Source organism: Salmo salar, chromosome 05, assembly GCF_965601325.2.
Source record: "Salmo salar chromosome 05, fSalSal1, whole genome shotgun sequence".
In the NCBI taxonomy this organism is placed as follows: Eukaryota; Metazoa; Chordata; class Actinopteri; order Salmoniformes; family Salmonidae; genus Salmo; species Salmo salar.
The window spans coordinates 76,691,840-76,713,430 of record NC_138295.1 but is presented as its reverse complement, the minus strand read 5'-3'; the positions used below and the strand labels follow the sequence as shown (position 1 = coordinate 76,713,430).

The 21,591-nt window shown below is 47.2% G+C and overlaps 4 protein-coding genes across 4 annotated transcripts; all 4 read left to right on the top strand.

The window, feature by feature from the left end:
- Positions 1-565: 565 nt before the first annotated feature.
- Positions 566-2,739, top strand: LOC106606010 (ictacalcin). Its single transcript, XM_014202067.3, has 3 exons — positions 566-831; positions 1,981-2,123; positions 2,376-2,739. The coding sequence occupies exons 2-3, from the start codon at positions 1,986-1,988 to the stop codon at positions 2,514-2,516; spliced, it is 279 nt and encodes a 92-aa protein (XP_014057542.2). The 5' UTR covers positions 566-831; positions 1,981-1,985; the 3' UTR covers positions 2,517-2,739.
- A 2,349-nt stretch (positions 2,740-5,088) lies between these two features.
- Positions 5,089-7,836, top strand: LOC106606011 (uncharacterized). The gene is made up of 3 exons (XM_014202069.3): positions 5,089-6,904; positions 7,026-7,077; positions 7,214-7,836. Exons 1-3 carry the CDS (start codon positions 5,688-5,690, stop codon positions 7,358-7,360), a joined length of 1,416 nt encoding a protein of 471 aa, XP_014057544.3. The 5' UTR covers positions 5,089-5,687; the 3' UTR covers positions 7,361-7,836.
- Positions 7,837-7,933: 97 nt separating this feature from the next.
- Positions 7,934-10,269, top strand: LOC106606012 (protein phosphatase 1 regulatory subunit 35). The gene is made up of 6 exons (XM_014202070.3): positions 7,934-8,087; positions 8,576-8,826; positions 8,977-9,097; positions 9,291-9,515; positions 9,650-9,783; positions 9,939-10,269. Exons 2-6 carry the CDS (start codon positions 8,623-8,625, stop codon positions 10,107-10,109), a joined length of 855 nt encoding a protein of 284 aa, XP_014057545.1. The 5' UTR covers positions 7,934-8,087; positions 8,576-8,622; the 3' UTR covers positions 10,110-10,269.
- Positions 10,270-10,474: 205 nt separating this feature from the next.
- Positions 10,475-14,332, top strand: LOC106606008 (growth hormone secretagogue receptor type 1). Its single transcript, XM_045718910.2, has 3 exons — positions 10,475-12,363; positions 12,554-13,019; positions 13,191-14,332. The coding sequence occupies exons 1-3, from the start codon at positions 12,049-12,051 to the stop codon at positions 13,469-13,471; spliced, it is 1,062 nt and encodes a 353-aa protein (XP_045574866.1). The 5' UTR covers positions 10,475-12,048; the 3' UTR covers positions 13,472-14,332.
- Positions 14,333-21,591: the final 7,259 nt, after the last annotated feature.

The window sequence follows — 21,591 nt, the reverse complement described above, 5'->3', positions numbered from 1 at the left end:
GTTTGGAGAAGCTTGGCCAGTTTGGAGAAGTTTTGCCGGTTTGGAGAAGTTTTGCCGGTTTGGAGAAGTTTTGCCGGTTTAGAGAATGCTGCAGTGTTACTACATTCTTCTAAACTGAAAAGTTGTTAAATGAATAACTACAGTCAGAATAAGAGGTATTTACTCTCATTCAAAGACATTAGACATATGCAGGGATTTCTCCTCTCTGTTTTCTGTTGTTGTTTGGTTACTATGGTGATACAGTCATGTGAAGTAATTATTAACTTCAGAAAATATATATGCCTAGTATAATTCTTTCAGTCACTAGTTCACATGAAGAAGGGAACAGAACATTACAGTTTCCATTTCCATCAGATAAAGAGGGAAAAGGAGAGGAAAGGGGAGGGGAGAGTGGGGTTGTTTTTTTATAGGGGAAGTCCAGGAAGAACCAGAGCAAAATGGTGGATTGGTTACAATGGTGATATATTCATGTGAAGTAATTATTAACTTTAGATAATATATATGCCTAGTATAATTTCGGTGTTACTGTGAAAAACTCTGTGTTTGTAAGCATAACTTAGTGAGACTTTTAGCATGACATATTTAGGGTGGAACTGAGAGATGATGAAAATGACTGATAAGAGTCAGGGATGTTCAGTCACTTGGTCACATGAAGAAGGGAACAGAACATTACAGTTTCCATTTCCATCAGATAAAGAGGGAAAAGGAGAGGAAAGGGGAGGGGAGAGTGGGGTGTGGTAATCAATGTTTAAAACCAACAGCCCATCCCCCTCTTCCTCACTCCCTCTCTCTCTCTCTTTCTCTGACTGTCCAACTCCTCGCACAACTTCGGTGAGTGAAAAACTTGTACCCGAGTGCCTCGCTGCTAAAATGCTTCAGTTTGTTTTATCTGTGTGTGTCTCTGATATGTTAGATGTGCCAAATTATACATTCTCATTGGGTGGTTTGCAACATTTATTTGCAATTGTGTGTTGTGTGCAACCTTCCTACATAGTGGGGTGAGGGGTGAAGGAGGTGTTGGGATTTCTATGTTATTGTTTGCCTGAAATTACCAACACGCCTTTCAGTCTCTCCACCAATTTCCTCCCATCTGTCTTCCTGTCTATGTGTCTGTCCCTCTCTCTCTATACAGTATATATTCTTTCTCTCCTTAAAATCCCCCAGAGTTAATGAGAGAGACATGCAAGGGCGTTGGCTAGAGCCATGTCTGTTTGTGTTTAAACAACTCAGCCCCCTCTTCTCTTCCTTTCTCCACTGCATATCCGCCTCTCTCTCGCTCTTCTTTCTCTCGTCGCCTCTCTCCCTATGTATCCATCTCTAACCTCTCTCCGCCTCTCTCCCTCTCTAATTACCTCTGTTGCATTGCTCTCCATCTCTCCTCCCCATCTTTCTCTTCCTCCCTTTGTGGTAGAGATGTAGAACTTGTTTGCAGTAGTGGGGAGTGGTGTGTGTGTGTAGTTAAGTCTTTGCTTCGTGTGCAACAACCGTTAATATTCTTTAAACCCTCTATTCAACCTGAACCAGTGTCAACATGACTTTAATTCCCAGACATGTATGGAATGGTAACCCGGGTGTAAGTTAAAAATATATTTAAATTGGATTATTCAGTCAACAATAGAACATTTCTCTTTAACTTAGTTTCTGGGATTTCACATTTCAAAAAGTCAATTAAATTGATCAAATAATTCATATAATGTTGATAATATTAGATGTATTATACTGTGAATACAGAGTAACCAAACATTCCTCTCTCTGTGTGTGTGGACATCATGTCCACTAGCATCCTGCTATCATAATAAAACATTGATAATACCATAAATTAATAACCTAAATTTGTCTGTCTGTCTGTCTGTCTGTCTGTCTGTCTGTCTGTCTGTCTGTCTGTCTGTCTGTCTGTCTGTCTGTCTGTCTGTCTGTCTGTCTGTCTGTCTGTCTGTCTGTCTGTCTGTCTGTGTGTCTGTGTGTGTGTGTGTGTTGTAGTCACCATGTCACAGGTCCAGCAGGCTATGGCATTGCTCATCGCAGCCTTCCACAAGTACTCTGGCAAGGAGGGCGACAAGACGACCCTGAGCAAGGGAGAACTCAAAGATCTGCTCAACGCTGAGCTTGGAGAGATCATGGGGGTGAGTGGATCCTAGGAACAGTTCAGTTTAATCATGCTTTATTAGTAGCACGACCAAATACAATACTGCTAAAGACAGACACTACTGAAATATTGAATTGCTTGGAATATCAAACACATGACCCGCCTCATCCAATAGAATAACTTAATCTCTCACACCTTTATAAACAAATAACAACTGTATGGATTCTAGTTGTAACTGCTGAAATCAAAGTCTCACCCATTACCTCTCTCTCTCTGATCATTATAACAGAAAAACACTGACCAGGCAAAGGTTGACAAGATCTTCAAAGATCTGGACGCTAACTCAGATGGCATTGTGGACTTCCAGGAGTACGTCACACTGGTGGCCTGCCTCACCATGATGTGCAATGAGTTCTTCACCAAGAAGTGAAACAGCTCCCCCTGCCCACTCTCCACAGAACAGCAGCTCTTGCTCCATGAGTGAATTCATGATAAGATTAGCCAGATCCTCAATGCAGGTTCAGAGGGACAGACACAGACACTGACCTGTACACATACAGACATATAGGCTACAATCTCATGAGATGGAGAGGAAGCTCTTTGGTTTGTTTAAAATGAAAAATGAAATAAACTATTTTAATGTTTGGAAGAAAGCTGACTTATCATTTGTGCAGGTGTTTGTGTGTTTGTGCATGTGTGATTGGCTGTGTATGTCCAAAATAGGATACAGCAAGCAACATGAATCAAACATGAACCTTTGTTTTCAGACACCTGGTGAAATAATACAATTTGTTGATTATGTCAACGTAAACCAAACATACAATGAAATTAGGGGTTGAGGCATACCTTATATTTGACTACTTAATTACATCACAATACTGTTATCTACTCCAGTGCCAGTAAGAATACAGGAAGTCAACTGTTACTGTGAAGGTGTCACAGCCGTCGAAGGGAGTAGACCAAGGCGCAGGTGTTGAGTGCTCATATTCGTATTTATTATACTGACACAATATAAACAAAACGAGTAAACGACAGCCAGCAGTTCTGTCAGGACACTAACGACTAAACAGAAAATAACCACCCACATAACAAGTTCAAAGAAACGCAACTAAATATGGCCTCCAATCAGAGATAACAACAAACAGCTGCCTCTGATTGGAGGTCATTGACAAAACTAACATAGACATAGAAAAACTAGAAAAACCACATAGAACATAAACCAAAAACCCCGAAACACACTAAACAAACACCCCCTGCCTCGCCCTGACCAACCTACAATAACAAATAACCCCTTTTACTGGTCAGGACGTTACAGTACGCCCCCCCCCCCCCCCCCCCCCCCCAAAGGTGCAGACCTCAAATGCACCTGAAACAAAAACTCACAACACAAAAACCCCAAACTAAAGGGAGGGAAAGGAGGGTGGCCCCCGTCACCGACGGCTCCCATGCTACACCCCCCCCCCCCCCCCCCCCCCAAATCCTCCAACTACGGAGGTGGCTCAGGCTCCGGCTTTAGTCCCCATTCTAACCTGCCCACCCCCCTTGATGGCTCATGGCTGTAGACCACTGCTGAAGGCTCTGGGCTAAGGTGCGTCGCTGGAGACCTCGGGCTGAGGAGCGTCGCTGGAGACCTCGGGCTGAGGAGCGTCGCTGGAGACTCAGGGGAACTGGCGTCGGAAGGACAAGGCTGCGTAAGGAAGTTTGTACATGTCTATCACCAGATGATCATCGCCGCGGGTCAGAGCAGGAAGGTAGGGGAAAGCAACAGTGGCAACATAAAAATAGTGCGTAAAGTAGCACGCAGTAGAAGGAAAGGTTGTTCAGGTGTCAGGAAGAGGTGTCCTGAGAGTGTGTGGCCGTATGTTTCAAGCGTCTCAGAGTAGGAGTGCTGTTTTAGGATCAGTTTTGCCTGTTTAGATCAATATGAATGATATTACTTGGACAGAGGGGGACCTGATCCTAGATCAGCACTCCTCCTCAGAGGCATGATACACACAGCCCCTGGTCACGCAGCCACTCGGTTGAATCTAACACATCTCTATGATGCATTAGTCTTGATCAGGGTTGGGGTCAATTCTACTGACATTCTAGTCTGAACTGAACTCCTACAGAGAACTTCCATGTCAAATTCAACTGATGAGAATTGAAATTGATTGACACAACTCTGGTGTCAATAAAAGTAACATTTAGGCCTACAGTAATCCAGGGTACTTGATATGTGAGAGTGAGACTAGAAGGTGGAGGTTGTTGTGCTCCAGCCCAGTGCAGAGGAGACCGACAGGGCCGAGTGAGGCCAGGAAAGACTGAGGCTGTTCTGAGCTGAGCTCTTGGTTGTTCTCTCAACCATCAAGGTTTCGGCCAGAACATCTCAGCAGAGCCACCAGTGGGTTCTCATTACTGTTTGCGTGTGTGTGTGTGTGTGTGTGTGTGTGTGTGTGTGTGTGTGTGTGTGTGTGTGTGTGTGTGTGTGTGTGTGTGTGTGTGTGTGTGTGTGTGTGTTCATTTTACAGAGTAGTTTGATTGAGAACACATTGTATTTTATATGGCACTGATTCCTTCTAGGCCTTCACCAGTTTTTGTGATGATTGAAAAGACAGGGGGCATTCAGGAACATTCACCATCAGACCATAGGAGCTTGTGTTGGGATTCAATACCCTTCACAATCAACAACATACACAGACAGATTGGCTAAACACATACATCTGAGACATGTGACCATCAGTTTTATTAATTTATTAATGTGGTCTGTCCAGAGGAAGGAGGACATAGGCAGTGGACATATTTTCATGGAGGTCAATACTTGTCATACTGGGAAACTAATTAGCATACGCTCAGTGGCAGTGGGCAGGCAAGGAATGCCACAAACTTTGCCATTGGCTGAGGCAGTAAGTAGGCGGAGGTTGGAATGAGAGGGTTCCTGTAAGAGCCTATCAGAGTGCCAGACAGTGGGGTGTGTGTGGGGGAGAAGTAGAACAGCCTCTCATCATGTGAGAGCCCAAAGACACACACACATGCTCCTCACCATGGAAACGCTTCTCACCTCTGGGTCGTCGTGGAGACACTCCTCACCTGGACAGTAGACTCTGCCCTGCAAAAAACGGAATTATATAGTTTAGCCAATCAGACACCTGGCGGCTGGATGGAATAAGGAAGTAATCTGCATAGGCTAATCCTAATCCACAGACAAAGGCAGTTTTCATCTGAGATCTTCTCGGCAGCCTGGGCTCGTCTGGCTGGGTCTGTGGGATTGATCCATCAAAGATTGGAGGATACCCAAAATCTATTTCTCCAACAGGAATCCCATATCACGCTTGTGACAGCACGCACATGGATCTAATCTTCCTCTCTCCCATTGACCTCAATACAACCACATGGTGATCTGTTCAACTACCCATGTTCTGTAGTTGTTCATGGAAGTAATTGTTGGTTGTGCCTCTAAGTTGAAACCCTCTCTGACTCTCTACCCACTACAGGTAGTGACCAGCTTTTGCACAGAAGGCTGTAGTGAATGGAGGTGGATGGAAGCGCCTTTGATGTGGTTTAGATAATCTATTGTTTACTTTTGGCTGTCTGGTGACAAGGAGGCTATTTTTGGTCAGTCATGTTCGGCAGTGTGAAGAAAATCATCTCTCTGTTTGAGACTCGACGGCAGCCTCGCCCCCTCTCTCTACCTCCATCCTTCCCTCCATCTCTCTCTCCATCTCTACCTCCTTCCCTCCCTCCATCTCTACCTCCTTCTCTCCCTCCAGCTCTCTCTCCATCTCTAACTCCTTCCCTCCCTCCATCTCTCCCTCCATCTCTACCTCCTTCTCTCCCTCCAGCTCTACCTCCTTCTCTCCCTCCAGCTCTCTCTCCATCTCTAACTCCTTCCCTCCCTCCATCTCTACCTCCTTCCCTCCCTCCATCTCTAACTTCTTCTCTTCCTCCATCTCTTTCTTCCTCTCTTCCCCTATCCCTCCCTTCCTCCCTATCCCCTCTCAGGTCCAGAAAAAAAGCCCCCCAGTCCCCCTTAAAGAGACACTCCTCTCCTTCTGCCTCCCTCTCCGGCTGCCCTTCCTCCTTCTCCAGCTGCCCTTCCTCCCTCTCCCCCCAGACCAAACCCAAACCCAGACCCCCCCTTACCCCACCACCTGTCCACCAACCACTACAACTTCCTGCTAGATGGAGAGTAGGAGAAGAAGGCAGGAAGGGAGTGAGTGATACGGGTTGGGGTCATGGAGGGCTGAGAGGTCGTGGGGGGGTCAGGGTTAGGGACTCATGGCCGAGCGGACGTCAGGAGCTTCAGATGAGGAACCAAACATCTGTCACCATGGAGATTCCACAACACTTTAGGACCGCAACTAAACCTCAACGACAGACCACTACTCAACCCCAACCTCAACTCCAGACCACTACTCAACCCCAACTCCAGACCACTACTCAACCCCAACCCCAGACCACTACTCAACCCCAACCCCAGACCACTACTCAACCCCAACCACAGACCAATACTCAACCCCAACCTCAACCGCAGACCACTACTCAACCCCAACATCAACAGCAGACCACTATTCAACCCCAATGTCAACTCCAGACCACTACTCAACCCCAACCTCAACCGCAGACCTCTACTCAACCCCAGACCACTACTCAACCCGAACATCAACCCCAGACTACTTCTAAGTCTCAACCTCAACCCCAGACCCAGACCACTACTCAACCCCAACATCAACACCAGACCATGGCCCCGCTCCCTTCCTGGTCGCTGTGTCTGAAGGGTACACCTTCTGTCCAGAACGCTGAGGCAGCCTTCCTGTCCCTGCTGCTCTTCTGCCACAGGTAACCATGGAAATGGCCTGGCCATTTGTTGTCTGGAGGTGACTGTGTTCAGGAATAGACATCAATGTGAACCATGTGCACTAAGACACAATCTCCTTTGTTTTTGTTGTTGTTGTTGCAGTGGCTCCAGTAGCAGTAAGATTGCAATTGACAACAAGATTGAGCAAGCCATGGTAGGACAGTGTGTTTATGGTTATAGTGTCTGTCATGTGTTGTATTGAAGGACTTGGTGAAGACCCATCTGTTGCTGGAAGAATTGTGACATACATTTGATGATATGCTATTATGATATGTTGTATATTGCTGTAGGACTTGGTGAAGAGCCACCTGATGCTGGCTGTGAGAGAGGAGATGGAGCTACTGAGGAAGCGGATCAACCAGCTGTCAGAGAGGAACGCCCAGCTGGAGAGAGAGAACTACATACTGAGAGCACTGAGAGACAGACAGAGACACTAACACACACATCCACGCACACACCCACGTACACACTCACACACACACACACAGAGAGAAGCTAACAGTATTAGTACATGCCTTTCATTTTCTATTTAAATGGGTGTCTTGAATAATCCTGTAAAATGTGTATTTATATTTAACCTTTATGTACCCAGGCGAGTCAAGAACAATTTTTTATTTACAATGACAGCCTGGCTATGATGATGATGATGTCGTCTCGTGTAATGATGATGCTGTAGTTATGAAGAGGCCTGGTTGCCAGTGTCTATAACGTTCCACTTCTTAGCCTATTCCATGTCGTGCGCCAATGGCAGTTAATGAGTGGAATGTTAGCTAAACGGAGACTGGTAACCAGGCGAATGAAGAGGGGTTCTGAAAGAGAACGTGTGAAATGTGCATATTCTGTCATTCTGCCAAAAAAATATGAGTCAAATAAATAACTGTTACTAAAGAAGAGTTTGACTTGTGCCGTAGAGTCCACCACTTACACAAGCACACACAATGTAACATGCACGCCAAGGGGCGCCATTGTATAATTTCCTACTAACGAAGAAACCGGAAGTGTGATTGTTTCGTTCTGTAGAAGGTGTTATGGCGGCGCCAGTGGAGGGAATTTCAAAAGTGAGCAGATCCTGCTAAATAGAGTCAATCTATCCTCATGTATTAACAGTGAAAACTACAAGAAACGCGTGAGCTCAGCTGTCATTCGGGACGCTTCCTCATAACAGTAAGCTGAGAATAAACGACATGATTGAATTTGCATAGCTTTAGTTAACGTTAGCTAGCTAATTAGCCAAACAAACCCTATAACGTTAGCTGGCTAGTAGTACAACAAGTAAAGTTAGCTGGCTAACTGACTGGTGAACTTTCTAGCATGCCTGCTGTGGTCGTTAGCTAGCTAGCTAGCTGGCTGTGTGCTGAAAGCTCCCACAGTGAATGGAATCTAGCTAGAGATTTAACGTTAGCTAGATAACGTCACATCGTCATATCTGGTTCGAAGTGTAAAGTTAACGTTATTCAACCTACACTACAGATTCAACAATGGTAAGGGACTGGGTTGGGCATAGGACTCAAAAAATGTTACGTTTGCTCCATCGGAAAGGTTAGGTTAGGGGGTGTTAAGGTTAGGCAAAGTGATAATGTAACTGCCATTCAGAACCATACAAAATATTCTGGTCGTTGACTGCCTTTGCCTTGTATCTTACCTAACATCAGTAACAGAGCCGTCTCCCAAAGATAAAGACCCAGACTGGTGACCTAAGATGACCAGAGTAGGTCCCCTGCAGCAGTGTCCTCTAGCAGGGTGCAGTGACCCAGACATCCGGCTGGTCCCCCTGCCTGCCCCGGTGCCCCTTGTCCCCGCTAGCCTCCTGCGGTGCCCGGAACTGGACCTGTCTCTCCCCCTCAGCCCAGACCCGCCACGGCCCAACCCGGCTAGCCTGCTGAGAGGACGCAGGCACCGGCAGGTCAGTCTGACACATACACACACTGACGGACAGTCACAGATTGTGCTTTTCTCAGTTGTCAAGACAGCTGTAGAAATGATGAGAGATCTGTGTGTGTCGGTCTGTGTTTTTGGAGAGACATCACTGAAGTGTGTGCCCCTGACTCTACAGGTGCGATTTGCCTCTGAGGAGCCTGTGGTTGTCACGGTGATAGCAGAACCTAGCAAAGACCCTCCACCTTGGCAATGCCCTGGACATTCCAGCAGTTACTCAAAGGGGAAAAGACTCCATGGTAACTAACCCTCCTGGTCTGGAGTCTGATGTACTCATGTTCCCCTGCACAGGAGTTGCACCAGATTGCTATAACATGTGATGTGGTTAGGCTGATATGTAAAATACCTATCCAGGTGTTATAAGATCTGGCATACGTCAGCAATGTCTGAGCAGAGGACTGGTCAATATCTTTTCCTGTATTCCTCCCACAGGTGGAGATCTGCGTTGGAGGGCAAGGTCAGCAACCAATGAGGAGGCTCCCTGTGAGGAGAGGGGTGGCAGCCTCCCTGAAGGGGCGGAGTTAAATACTACTCTGGCTCTGAGGGCTGAGCTAGATAACGTGGCAGGGGCAGAGTTTAACTCCCAGAAGGCCGTGCAGGAGCAACTACAGAAGTCAGACAGAACCAAGAACAGCATCAGCGCCCGGGCTACGGAGGGTAGCACACAGAAACACACACATGCAGACATAAACACACACACATGTACACACATGCAGACATAAACACACACAGAAATATACACATGCAGACACACCACACACTAACTGCGTGCATGTCCTGTCTGTCTATAGGGGTGAACGTCCCTCCATCCCAGCACCTCTACAGGGCATTGGTCAGTGTGAATGTGGAGGAGGAGGAGCTTATCAGCCAGGCTCTACGTGACAGGCTTCAGCTGGTCTCGCCCAAATGCAGCCATGGCAACAAGGCAGGTCCCTCTCACTGACCCCATCAGATTACATTTACGTGTGTGTGTGAGTAATATGTAAATAAAGGTGTGTGTAGAGTGAAAACACCCATGACCTGCAACTAGTCCATAACTGTATTTGTAATCCGTGTGTGTGTGTGTGTGTGTGTGAGCAGAAAGAGGACAGTCCTGACCTGCAGGTTTTCTTCAGGGGGGATCTGCTGAGAGAGAAGCCCCTCCTACCAGGGGACGAGATTACCATACCACGCCCCCAGCCCATCCCACGCCCCGCAGACACAACCTTCGACCTCTACCACAGACACACATGCTGGGAGGCTGGACCCTGACACACACACACACACACTTACTCTGAACCTCTAGACTGAAAGGCCCTGTCCCAAAACTTAAGAAAAGCATTATCCCTTCTTTCCCTCCCTACCTCCGTCATTCTCCAATATAAATATTGTATTTTAAACTAATTGAAGATATTAAAGGAATGAACCTGTATCATGTTGATGAGCGATCTTTACTGCTTGCGTGTGTGCTTGAGGTTTGGTTTGTGTTTGCTTGCATGTGTGTATGAGTTGTGGGCTTTGGAGAGCGAGGGAGGAGGTAGTGGTGGTAGAGGGATGAAGAGGTGAGGGAGAGATTGTCCAGGGATCGAAGACGGCTGCGAGGTGAGTACACAGCTTCAATTCACACTGCTGGGTGTGTTGTGTTTGTAACGGGGGTATAGAGAGTAATAGTAATGGTGTTTTTTGTAGGCACTACGGAAGCTAACTCTGCCATGGCTTGTTGGCCAAAGCCTATGGGGACATGTATGGGTTTTTTGGAGTGTTTGGGGATAAATGCCGAAGCATTTATGTAATCAAAACAAGCACGAAGGCATTATCAAATCAAAGTTTGCTTGTCACGTGCGTTGAATATAACAGGTATAAACCTTACAGTGAAATGCTTACTTACCGGCCCTAACCAACAGTGCCATTTTTAAGTAAAAAATAGGTATTAGGTGAACAATAGATAAGTAAAGAAATATATATTTTTTAAAACAACAGTAAAAGGACAGTGAAATAACAGTAGCGAGGCTATAACTCATACATGCAATGTTAACTGACTGATATTCTATGTATGAGATCTCCTGAGCCTGTGTTAACCTCAGACCTTATTTTCTGCATTTATCCCAAAACGCTATTCTTTCACCATTTAATTTCCCCCATAGGAATGGCTGAACGAATCAGAGGTCAGAGTGTGTTTATTATGTAGTGTTGGTGTGTGTAACACATTGGTGTAACAGGGAGTTTTGTGTTGGTGTGTGATTGCTAACATCGAGCAAGTCCTTTCCCTACCACAGGATAGACATGTTTCAGTGGTGGGAACAATTCTATAATTTTGTGGAAATGGTACTCCATCTCCCAGATTAACTCAATTGAAATGGAATTGAACCCAAATCACCTAGATATGTTGTTTTATATCTCCTAGATGTGTGGTGTTTTATATCTCCTAGATGTGTGGTGTTTTATATCTCCTAGATGTGTGGTGTTTTATATCTCCTAGATGTGTGGTGTTTTATATCTCCTAGATGTGTGGTGTTTTATATCTCCTAGATGTGTGGTGTTTTATATCTCCTAGATGTGAGGTGTTTTATATCTCCTAGATGTGTGGTGTTTTATATCTCCTAGATGTGTGGTGTTTTATATCTCCTAGATGTGAGGTGTTTTATATCTTCTAGATGTGTGATGTTTTATATCTCCTAGATGTGTGGTGTTTTATATCTCCTAGATGTGTGGTGTTTTATATCTCCTAGATGTGTGGTGTTTTATATCTCCTAGATGTGTGGTGTTTTATATCTCCTAGATGTGTGGTGTTTTATATCTCCTAGATGTGTGGTGTTTTATATCTCCTAGATGTGAGGTGTTTTATATCTCCTAGATGTGTGGTGTTTTATATCTCCTAGATGTGTGGTGTTTTATATCTTCTAGATGTGTGGTTCAGGACCATCTCCAGTTAGAATCCATCAGCCTACGTCACCCTGCTGTAACCTGGGTGATATAGACCATCCACACTTTCTCTCTCTCACACGCACGCTTGTACCATCTCAGCTCATCTCTCTCTCTCACACACACCAGTCTCTGAGACCCGGGCATCTCTCTCTCTCTCACACACCCCAGTCTCTGAGACCCGGGCATCGCTCTCTCTCTCTCACACACACACCAGTCTCTGAGACCCGGGCATCTCTCTCTCTCTCACACACCCCAGTCTCTGAGACCTGGGCATCTCTCTCTGACCATGGACGTGTCAGCGCTGGGCAGTGGGAGCAGCTGTTCAGAGGATTGTGTGGTAGGGTCTGGCTGTCTGGAGGACTGTGGGAACCAGAGTGACCGGACTGACTGGGAATGGGAGGACTTCAGTGGGGCTGAGCTGGTGTGTGTGACAGCTGTGTGTGTGCTGCTGCTGGCCATGGGCATCACAGGAAATATGTTAACCATCCTGGTAGTTTGGCTCCGGCCACACCTGAGAAGCACCACCTACCTCTACCTGAGTAGTATGGCCGTCTCCGACCTCCTCATACTGCTTCTGATGCCTTTAGATCTGTACTACAAGGTAAGGGGGAGTCTCTCTCTGGCTGTGGAGGTTCCCTCCCTGGGGGTTAGCTAGCTGATACTGCGTGTGTGTTATTTCTGTTTCTCTCTCCCTAGCTGTGGAGGTTCTGGCCCTGGGGGTTAGACGATATAGTGTCTGAGCTGGGTTGTGTGTGTGTGTGTGTAACCTATCTGTGTGTCCGTCCCTCTAGCTGTGGAGGTTCCGGCCCTGGGATCTGGGTGATACAGTGTGTAAGCTGAGTGTGTTCGTCAGTGAGAGTTGTACCTACTCCTCCATCCTCCACATCACCGCCCTTTCTCTGGAGCGCTACCTCGCTGTCTGTCGACCACTCACAGCCAAGACCCTGGTCACACGGACCCGCGTCCGCACTCTCATTGGCTGCCTGTGGGTTGTGGCCGTAATCAGCGCCGGGCCGGTGTTTGCTATGGTAGGGGTAGAGGAGCTGGGGGGAGGAGAGGGGGAGAGCGAGTGTCGCTGTACGGACTACGCCGTCTCCTCAGGCCTGCTGGGGGCCATGATGTGGCTCTCCAACCTCTACTTCCTGGTGCCGCTGGGCATTCTGGGAGTTGTGTATGGCTCGATCGGCAGGAAGCTATGGCTCCGCCCACAACGCAGCAGCCGAGACCGCGCCCAGCGACACACCATCAAGATGCTAGGTGAGGCTGTGAGAGAGGCTCTGTATTTTAAAGTTACTTTGATTTACTGGTTTGGGCCTCAGCAATACTACAGCTAAGCAGCTATTGTGAACCAACTATATCACACATACAGTAATAATGAGTTCTAATTTCAACTCTGTCGCTCCATCCCATATTCTCCTCTCTCTCTAGGGATGATCGTGCTGGCGTTTGTTCTGTGTTGGCTGCCATTCCACGTTGGTCGGACGTTGTTCTCTGTGACGCTGGGCTCCAGCGCTGATATGTACTACATCTCTCAGTACTTTAACCTGGTCTCCTTTGTGTTGTTCTACCTCAGTGCTGCTGTCAACCCTATCCTCTACAACACCATGTCAGCACGCTACCGCCACGCTGTCCGCAGCCTGCTGCGCTCACACACACCCCGCTCCCGCCACCCCCCACTCACGCCACAACACTCTACCACCACCCTGTAACTCACACACACCCCGCTCCCTCCACCCCCCACAACACTCTACCACCACCCTGTAACTCACACACACCCCGCTCCCGCCACCCCCCACTGACGCCACAACACTCTACCACCACCCTGTAACTCACACACACACCGCTCCCTCCACCCCCCACAACACTCTACCACCACCCTGTAACTCACACACACACCACTCCCTCCACCCCCCACAACACTCTACCACCACCCTGTAACTCACACACACACCACTCCCTCCACCCCCCACAACACTCTACCACCACCCTGTAACTCACACACACACACCACTCCCTCCACCCTCCACAACACTCTACCACCACCCTTTAACTCTCACACACACACACACACCACTCCCTCCACTCCCCACAACACTCCCTCCACCCCCCACACCACTCCCTCCACCCCCCACAACACTCTACCACCACCCTGTAACTCACACACACACACACCACTCCCTCCACCCCCCACAACACTCTACCATCACCCTGTAACTCACACACACCACTCCCTCCACCCCCCACAACACTCTACCACCACCCTGTAACTCACACACACACACACCACTCCCTCCACCCCCCACAACACTCTATCATCACCCTGTAACTCACACACACACCGCTCCCTCCGCCCCCCACAACACTCTACCACCACCCTGTAACTCACACACCATTCCCTCCACCCCCCACAACACTCTACCACCCCCCTGTAACTCACACACACACACACACACACACCACTCCCTCCACCCCCCACAACACTCCCTCCACCCCCCACAACACTCTACCACCACCCTTTAACTCACACACACACACACACACCACTCCCTCCACCCCCCACAACACTCCCTCCACCCCCCACAACACTCCCTCCACCCCCCACAACACTCTACCACCACCCTGTAACTCTCACACACACCACTCCCTCCACCCCACAACACTCTACCACCACCCTGTAACTCACACACACACACACACACCACTCCCTCCACCCCCCACAACACTACCACCACCCTTTAACTCACACACACCCCGCTCCCTCCACCCCCACAACACTCTACCACCACCCTGTAACTCACACACACACACACCACTCCCTCCACCCCCCACAACACTCCCTCCACCCCCCACAACACTCTACCACCACCCTTTAACTCACACACACCACTCCCTCCACCCCCCCACAACACTCTACCACCACCCTTTAACTCACACACACACACACACACCACTCCCTCCACCCCCCACAACACTCCCTCCACAACACTCCCTCCACCCCCCACAACACTCTACCACCACCCTGTAACTCACACACACACACCACTCCCTCCACCCCCCACAACACTCTACCACCACCCTTTAACTCACACACACACACACACACCACTCCCTCCACCCCCCACAACACTCCCTCCACAACACTCCCTCCACCCCCCACAACACTCTACCACCACCCTGTAACTCACACACACACACCACTCCCTCCACCCCCCACAACACTCTACCACCACCCTGTAACTCACACACACACACCGCTCCCTCCACCCCCCACAACACTCTACCACCACCCTTTAACTCACACACACCGCTCCCTCCACCCCCCCACAACACTCTACCACCACCCTTTAACTCACACACACACACACACACACACACCACTCCCTCCACCCCCCACAACACTCCCTCCACAACACTCCCTCCACCCCCCACAACACTCTACCACCACCCTGTAACTCACACACACACACCACTCCCTCCACCCCCCACAACACTCTACCACCACCCTGTAACTCACACACACACACACCACTCCCTCCACCCCCCACAACACTCCCTCCACAACACTCTACCACCACCCTGTAACTCACACACACACACACCACTCCCTCCACCCCCCACAACACTCTACCACCACCCTGTAACTCACACACACACCACTCCCTCCACCCCCCACAACACTCTACCATCACCCTGTAACTCACACACGCACCACTCCCGCCACCTCCCACAACACTCTACCACCACCCTGTAACTCACGGACACACACACAGAAAACCTTGGAGATGGATGGAGGAATAAGACTTTGTTTAGAGGCACATTGTCTTTAGTGAGACATATTGTCAGAATTATTGTATAATATTTGATTCATATTTGCCATTTTGATGACTGTTGGTTCTAAACCCCTGAAGGTGTGTGTGTTCTCAGAGTGATGTGTAATAAACTAATTCCAGCCTTTTGTCTTTGTGGTACTTTAGCTCTGGTCTGTGTGTGTTTGTGTGTCACCATGGTGACTGGTGAAGGTAAGAATGGCCCCTGGGGAGTATTGGCGGGTTGGGAGATTGATTAGAGGGGGTTACTGGGATTATTGGTTAATGTGAGGGATGTAAGGTGTGTGTGTGTGTGTGTGTGTGTAGCAGTAGGAGGTTGCAGCCTTTTGAGTTGACAGCGTGCTCAGAGTTCCACTCTGTCTCATCACAGACTGACTGATTTAGCAGACTTGCCACCTGCAAGCCCACCCACCCCACTCTCACACTCACAGCTCCTGGGAAGCTCTTGGGAGCCCCCCATTCTAGGAAATCAGTGACATCAATTAACAAGGGAGACAAGGACACCAGTGGCTACTGCAAATCTCCAGGCTCAGATCTGAATATCACAGCAAAGTTTTTAAAAAAGGCCCTTTTTTTCACATCACAGTACAACATATTCAGTCCTCTACTGTGCATTTGAGTATTTTGTATTAATGTACATTCTTGAATTTGTGTTACATCTAATCTAAATAAAACATTTGACTGATAAACCCTGCACTCTTCATTTGATTCACTTTCATGACTGACTCAACATGTCATGATGGAGAGAGAATGAAAGAGAAACAATATAAAAGACACATTTCAGATTCTATCTTGGGCTCTGTGTTTCAGAGTAGAGTTCATATTCAGCCCATCCATCCCCCTCTACCTGCCTAGCACCATCATGGCACACTTGTCTTCTAGCCTCTGCTATTCTTCATGCTTCCATTCTACTATACCTCTCAGGAGGAGAGCTGATAGATCTGGTATCAGGCCAGTGGAACTTGACCCAAACAATGGAAATACATGGTCCCCCAGCAAAATGAGTTGACATTTAGGCTATTGTTTATGTGTATTTTACACTATGTTGTGGTAAAAATCAGAACATAATACTTGTATGGATGTCAACCCCAACACATGTCCATATCATTGTCACCAATCAACTGCATTGCAGTTAAAAAACAACTTTGACTACCACCACTGACTTTCGTGTGCTAACTATACTACCAGCTTATACGAACGGGAGTTGGCATTTAAGTCACTTTTTCTAAACCTGAAAAGGAACAATTTCTAAATGTTATGCAGTGAAAACAACCAAATATATCCAAATTGAACATTAGTAAACCTGTTGAGGGCCTGTTACAGTACATCAATCATGACCAGTGGCAACCCGTCCTTCAGGGCAGGTGGAGCTAAACAGGTAGCTCCTAAATGCAGGTGTTTCAGCCTAGCTCAGGTGTTTCAGCTTTCTGTATTGGTGGGGCAGGCCAGCAGAAAATAGGAGCATTGCACCGTGATTGGCTCAGCATTGCAGTGATTGGCTCAGTGTTCTGTCATTCATGGGGATACTGTCACCCGCCTTTAGTAAGGGAAGACATCAATAATGTGAGCCCTTTGGGTGCTGCATAGAGTTACATTAGAAGTGCCTTTCCAAGAAGGCTCACGGTCATTGGCCACAGAAATTACATCAAATCACGTTATATGTAGAGTAGCTTTGATTGGACTGATCATGTCAACGTCTTACTTTCACAATCTTAGCTTGCAGTCATCATTATGAATCAAGTCTACTGGCAAATCCTTTTTAATCCTTGTCATATGAAGAGAAATAATGAAGAGAAAATATAGATAAAACGTATCGGTGCTCATCGGCCATTGGACATAAACATTACACAACAATTTGGAGATCGCAAATTCAACAATGAGTGGTTTGTAAGGAATCGGTGACAGTGGCTAACTGCAAGCATTGCAACTGGGAAGTCGGGAATAATACATTTTGAACGGTCATTCAACTCGGAATTGTAAATCCGGCATATTTCTCTTTGATGACAAAATTTGCCCACGAAGGACCGGTGCGCCACTTCCTGTTCAAGCACGTCACAACAACGTTAGTCCAAAAATGTCTTATGCTGCTTCATAAATGATGTAAGATGCCAGAGAGATATGTATACTGTAGCTAAGAAAGTAATACTAGTATACGTAATTGTATGTTGTGTAGTAAGCTGTTAGTAGCCCATGTGCCTTACCTTAATAATTTGGTCTATTTTCACCAACGCGGTATTGTAAACACATCGTTCGTGGCCGGTGTGTGCTTGTTTGCAAACTTTTTGTGTATAGCTTGACAGTGCTCCTGATAGTAGTACACTGTAAGAACAGCCCATGTTCTGAATTATGTTGCTGTTCATTTCAAAAGTGCTGAACAAATAGGTATATTGACCACGTCCGTCCTAGCTCGCTCATTCATGTCTTAATCGAAGTTACGGATTGCCTCATATTCGCTTGTCCTCCCCTTATGCCATAGTTTGTACTGTACATCTCAATTGTCAGTAGAAACCACATTTGTTTAAGCAAGTCAGCAATATCAGCTGTTTTTTTAAAAGGCAGTAAATGAGGGGGATAGATCCCGATGAGAACACACACCTACACACATTCACACACAGGTCTTGCCATACATCAATAATTACTGGAGTGACCACCCGCTTAGAATCTTACCTGTGAAGGCCTCTGTAACCTTGCAACTTCACAGCTACTTTTCAAGTGTTAATGTCAAATGCTCAAGTACAGTGAAATGACTTTCTTGCAAACTCAAAACCCAACAATGCAATAATCAATAACAATGTAATACTAGAAAAAACACATGAGAAATAAGAACACAATAAGTAAGCATATTATATACAGGGTCAGTTTTAATGCCATATTTAAAATGTGCAGGTATACTGGAGTGATGGAGGTAGATATGTATAGGCATAAGGTGACTAGGCAACAAGATATAAGGTAAACAGAGTAGCAACAGCTTGTATGTGAGTGGGTGTGTAGAGTCAGTATAAATGTATGTGCATATTATGTGTGAGTGAGCAGATGATGGAGTAAGTGAGTGAGTGTATGTGTGTTGGAGTGACAGTGTGTGAGTGTGTAGGGCCCTGTTAGTGTGCATAGAGACAGTGCAAAAATAAAGATACAAGGTTAACTCAGATAGTACATGTAGCTATTTTGTTATCTATTTATCAGTCATTTTTCCTTGGGGATAGAAGCTGTTCAGGAACCTGTTGGTGTCAGACTTGATGCACCGGTACCTCTTGCAGTGCAGAAGCAGAGAGAATAGTCTATGGCTTGGGTGACTGGAGTCTTTAATGATTTTCCAGGCCTTCCTTCCACACCTGATATAGATGTCCTGGATGGGAGGAAGCTCGGCCCCAGTAATGTACTCGGCTGTCCGCACCACCCACTGTGTCATAAGTGTTGCCGTGTTGAATTGACCAAACTGCAGGCGGAATGTGGATACTCATCTTTTTAATATTTTAGAGCAAAGTATACACAGAAAACAATAAACACGAACACAACCACCCACAAACCCAAGTGACAAACATACTCCTAAATATATGACTCCCAATCAGGAACAACGATAACCAGCTGTCCCTGATCGGGAGCCACACAGATCAACATAGAAACACAACACCCAGAACAAACATACACAGACATCTTCTGCCACGTCCTGACCAAAATACTACACAACTACACCCTCTGCTGGTCAGGACGTGGCAGTACCCCCCCTAAAGGTGCATACCCCGAATGCCCCTAAAAAAGAAACCACAAAAATCCACAAAAACCACAACAAAACAAAAACAAATACCCCCTAAACAATAAGGGAGGGAAGGGAGGGTGGCTGCCGTCAACGACGGCACTGTGCTACACCCCCCTCCCCAACCCACCTATCCTGAAGGTGGCTCTGGTTCCGGCCTCCTCCCCTCCAGGTTGTATGCAGACTCATTGGGGTCCGGGTCGTAGACAGACTCACTCCGTTGTGGATCGTGGGCAGATTCCTTCAGTTCCATACTGTAGGCAGACTCAGTTAATTCATAGTTAATTATCCACTTATTCAGTTCCTGATCATAGACAGACTCCCTCGGTTCCGGGTCGCAGGCAGACTCCCTCGGTTCCGGGTCATAGGCGGACTGCACACTGGTGCCGGATACTCTGGACTGCACACTGGTGCCGGATACTCTGGACTGCACACTGGTGCCGGATACTCTGGACTGCACACTGGTGCCGAGCTCTTGAGGCTGGGCTGACGCACTGGACGCCTGATGCGTGGGGCTGGTAGAGGAAATACCAGGCTGGATACACGCACCCCAGGACTAGTGCGAGGAGCGGGAACGGGCTGAATAGGACTAGGCTGACTAATGGGAAGCTTGGTCCGGGTTGCTGGTACTGGTCGTGCCAGACTGGAGGTCCTCACTTCCGGGTTAGCACGAGAGGCGGGAACCGGAAAGACTGGGCCATGGAGGCGCACAGGTGGCCTTGACCGCACCGCCTGCAGAACCCGTCCTGGCTGGATGGAACTAGCAGCCCTGTACAAGCGGGGTGCTGGTACAGGGCGAACTGGGCTGTGCAGGGGCCTGATGGTTGCCGTGCGTAGAGCAGGAGTAGGGTAGCCTGGACCTAGGAGGCGTACCGGCGACCAGACGCGCTGCGCAGGCTTCCTCCTACCAGGCTGGATGCCCACTCTAGCACGGCATCTGCGAGGGGCTGGAATGGCGCGCACCGGACTGTGCGTGCGTATGGGCGAGATAGTGCGCACCTCAGCGAAACACGGCGCCCTCCACCTCATACGCTCCTCCATATACTCACGGGTAGCTGGCTTATGGCTCTTCTTAGGCCTAGCCAAACTACCCGTATGCCCCCCCAAAAAAATGTATTGGGGGTGCCTCTCCGGCTTCCTCGCCAGCGCGTTCCTGGCCTCATATCATAGTGCTTGTTGTCTTAATTATGCATTTGGTCTTGTCTTGTCCAGAATACTATCCTAGCAGCAGTCATATTTACAATGGACCATGAATACTAGGCTAGTTTTTTGCAAATAAGCTAGCTAGCTACCTACCTACCAAGATTACATTACTAGCAACATACCCTTATTTTACCTGATCCTCCTCTCCTTCAGCCAGTGGAGATCTATATTTAATCCCTTATCATTTCTGACAACTATATGAACGAGGTGAAATCTATTTCAGTTCATGGTGTCAGTATGCACTGCTGTATTCAAGCAATTCAGAATGAACTTGTTGACATGTTCTGTTGCAGATTGAAAGACAGATTAACTCATTGCAGAATGTATCCATAATCATGAATGAATAAGCATATTTATTTGACAAGAATGCACCTAGTCACCCATCAATCATGTCAAACACCTTAACTCCAACAATTCAATTGTTTTAATGAAATCTAAATAGTAAACAATGCATACATATGCCTTTTATACATAACATATAAACATCTGAATGTAAGTAAAGATGAAATGATTTCTTCACCATCAACACCACAAACCTGGGACATTGAAGAGCACCATATGAACTAGTATTACTATCAGAGAGCACACAGATTCTTCTGATTTTCCATATTTAGGAATTAGACCAGCACAAATAACGCCATGTAAAACAGTATATTGTCATTTTTGGTCGGTGAGTTACAAATGGAGAAACAACTGAATGTGTAAGGTAGCTTTTATATAAAATACTACTCCAGCAGAATGAGAAACACACATAGACTCAAAACAAGCAAGCCATGCCTAAACGCAGCTATATCAACATCCTTCTGGTAAATGTAAAAGCTCCATGTTGCCGCTATCAATTGTGAGCAGCACATTTACCACTGCATTCAGTCTGAACCCCAGAATAAGCAGAAGGAGGAAAGCATTACATAGGTGAAAGAAAGTACACCACAACATAGTCTAGATGTTATCCAATCAGGAGAACAACAAGTGAAGGAAGGGTGGGTTTACAGCAATAAGATGGAGAGTTAAAAGGGTCTGAAGTTGAGGGACCATGGGGCATGAA

Coding starts and splice junctions, on each gene's coding strand:
- LOC106606010 (XM_014202067.3), top strand. CDS start 1,986: ATGTCACAGGTCCAGCAGGCTATGGCATTGCTCATCGCAGCCTTCCAC. Junction 2,124..2,375: donor AGCTTGGAGAGATCATGGGG/GTGAGTGGATCC, acceptor TCATTATAACAG/AAAAACACTGACCAGGCAAA.
- LOC106606008 (XM_045718910.2), top strand. CDS start 12,049: ATGGACGTGTCAGCGCTGGGCAGTGGGAGCAGCTGTTCAGAGGATTGT. Junction 12,364..12,553: donor CTTTAGATCTGTACTACAAG/GTAAGGGGGAGT, acceptor CCGTCCCTCTAG/CTGTGGAGGTTCCGGCCCTG. Junction 13,020..13,190: donor ACACACCATCAAGATGCTAG/GTGAGGCTGTGA, acceptor CTCTCTCTCTAG/GGATGATCGTGCTGGCGTTT.
- LOC106606011 (XM_014202069.3), top strand. CDS start 5,688: ATGTTCGGCAGTGTGAAGAAAATCATCTCTCTGTTTGAGACTCGACGG. Junction 6,905..7,025: donor CTGCTGCTCTTCTGCCACAG/GTAACCATGGAA, acceptor TTGTTGTTGCAG/TGGCTCCAGTAGCAGTAAGA. Junction 7,078..7,213: donor ACAAGATTGAGCAAGCCATG/GTAGGACAGTGT, acceptor ATATTGCTGTAG/GACTTGGTGAAGAGCCACCT.
- LOC106606012 (XM_014202070.3), top strand. CDS start 8,623: ATGACCAGAGTAGGTCCCCTGCAGCAGTGTCCTCTAGCAGGGTGCAGT. Junction 8,827..8,976: donor GAGGACGCAGGCACCGGCAG/GTCAGTCTGACA, acceptor CTGACTCTACAG/GTGCGATTTGCCTCTGAGGA. Junction 9,784..9,938: donor AATGCAGCCATGGCAACAAG/GCAGGTCCCTCT, acceptor GTGTGTGAGCAG/AAAGAGGACAGTCCTGACCT.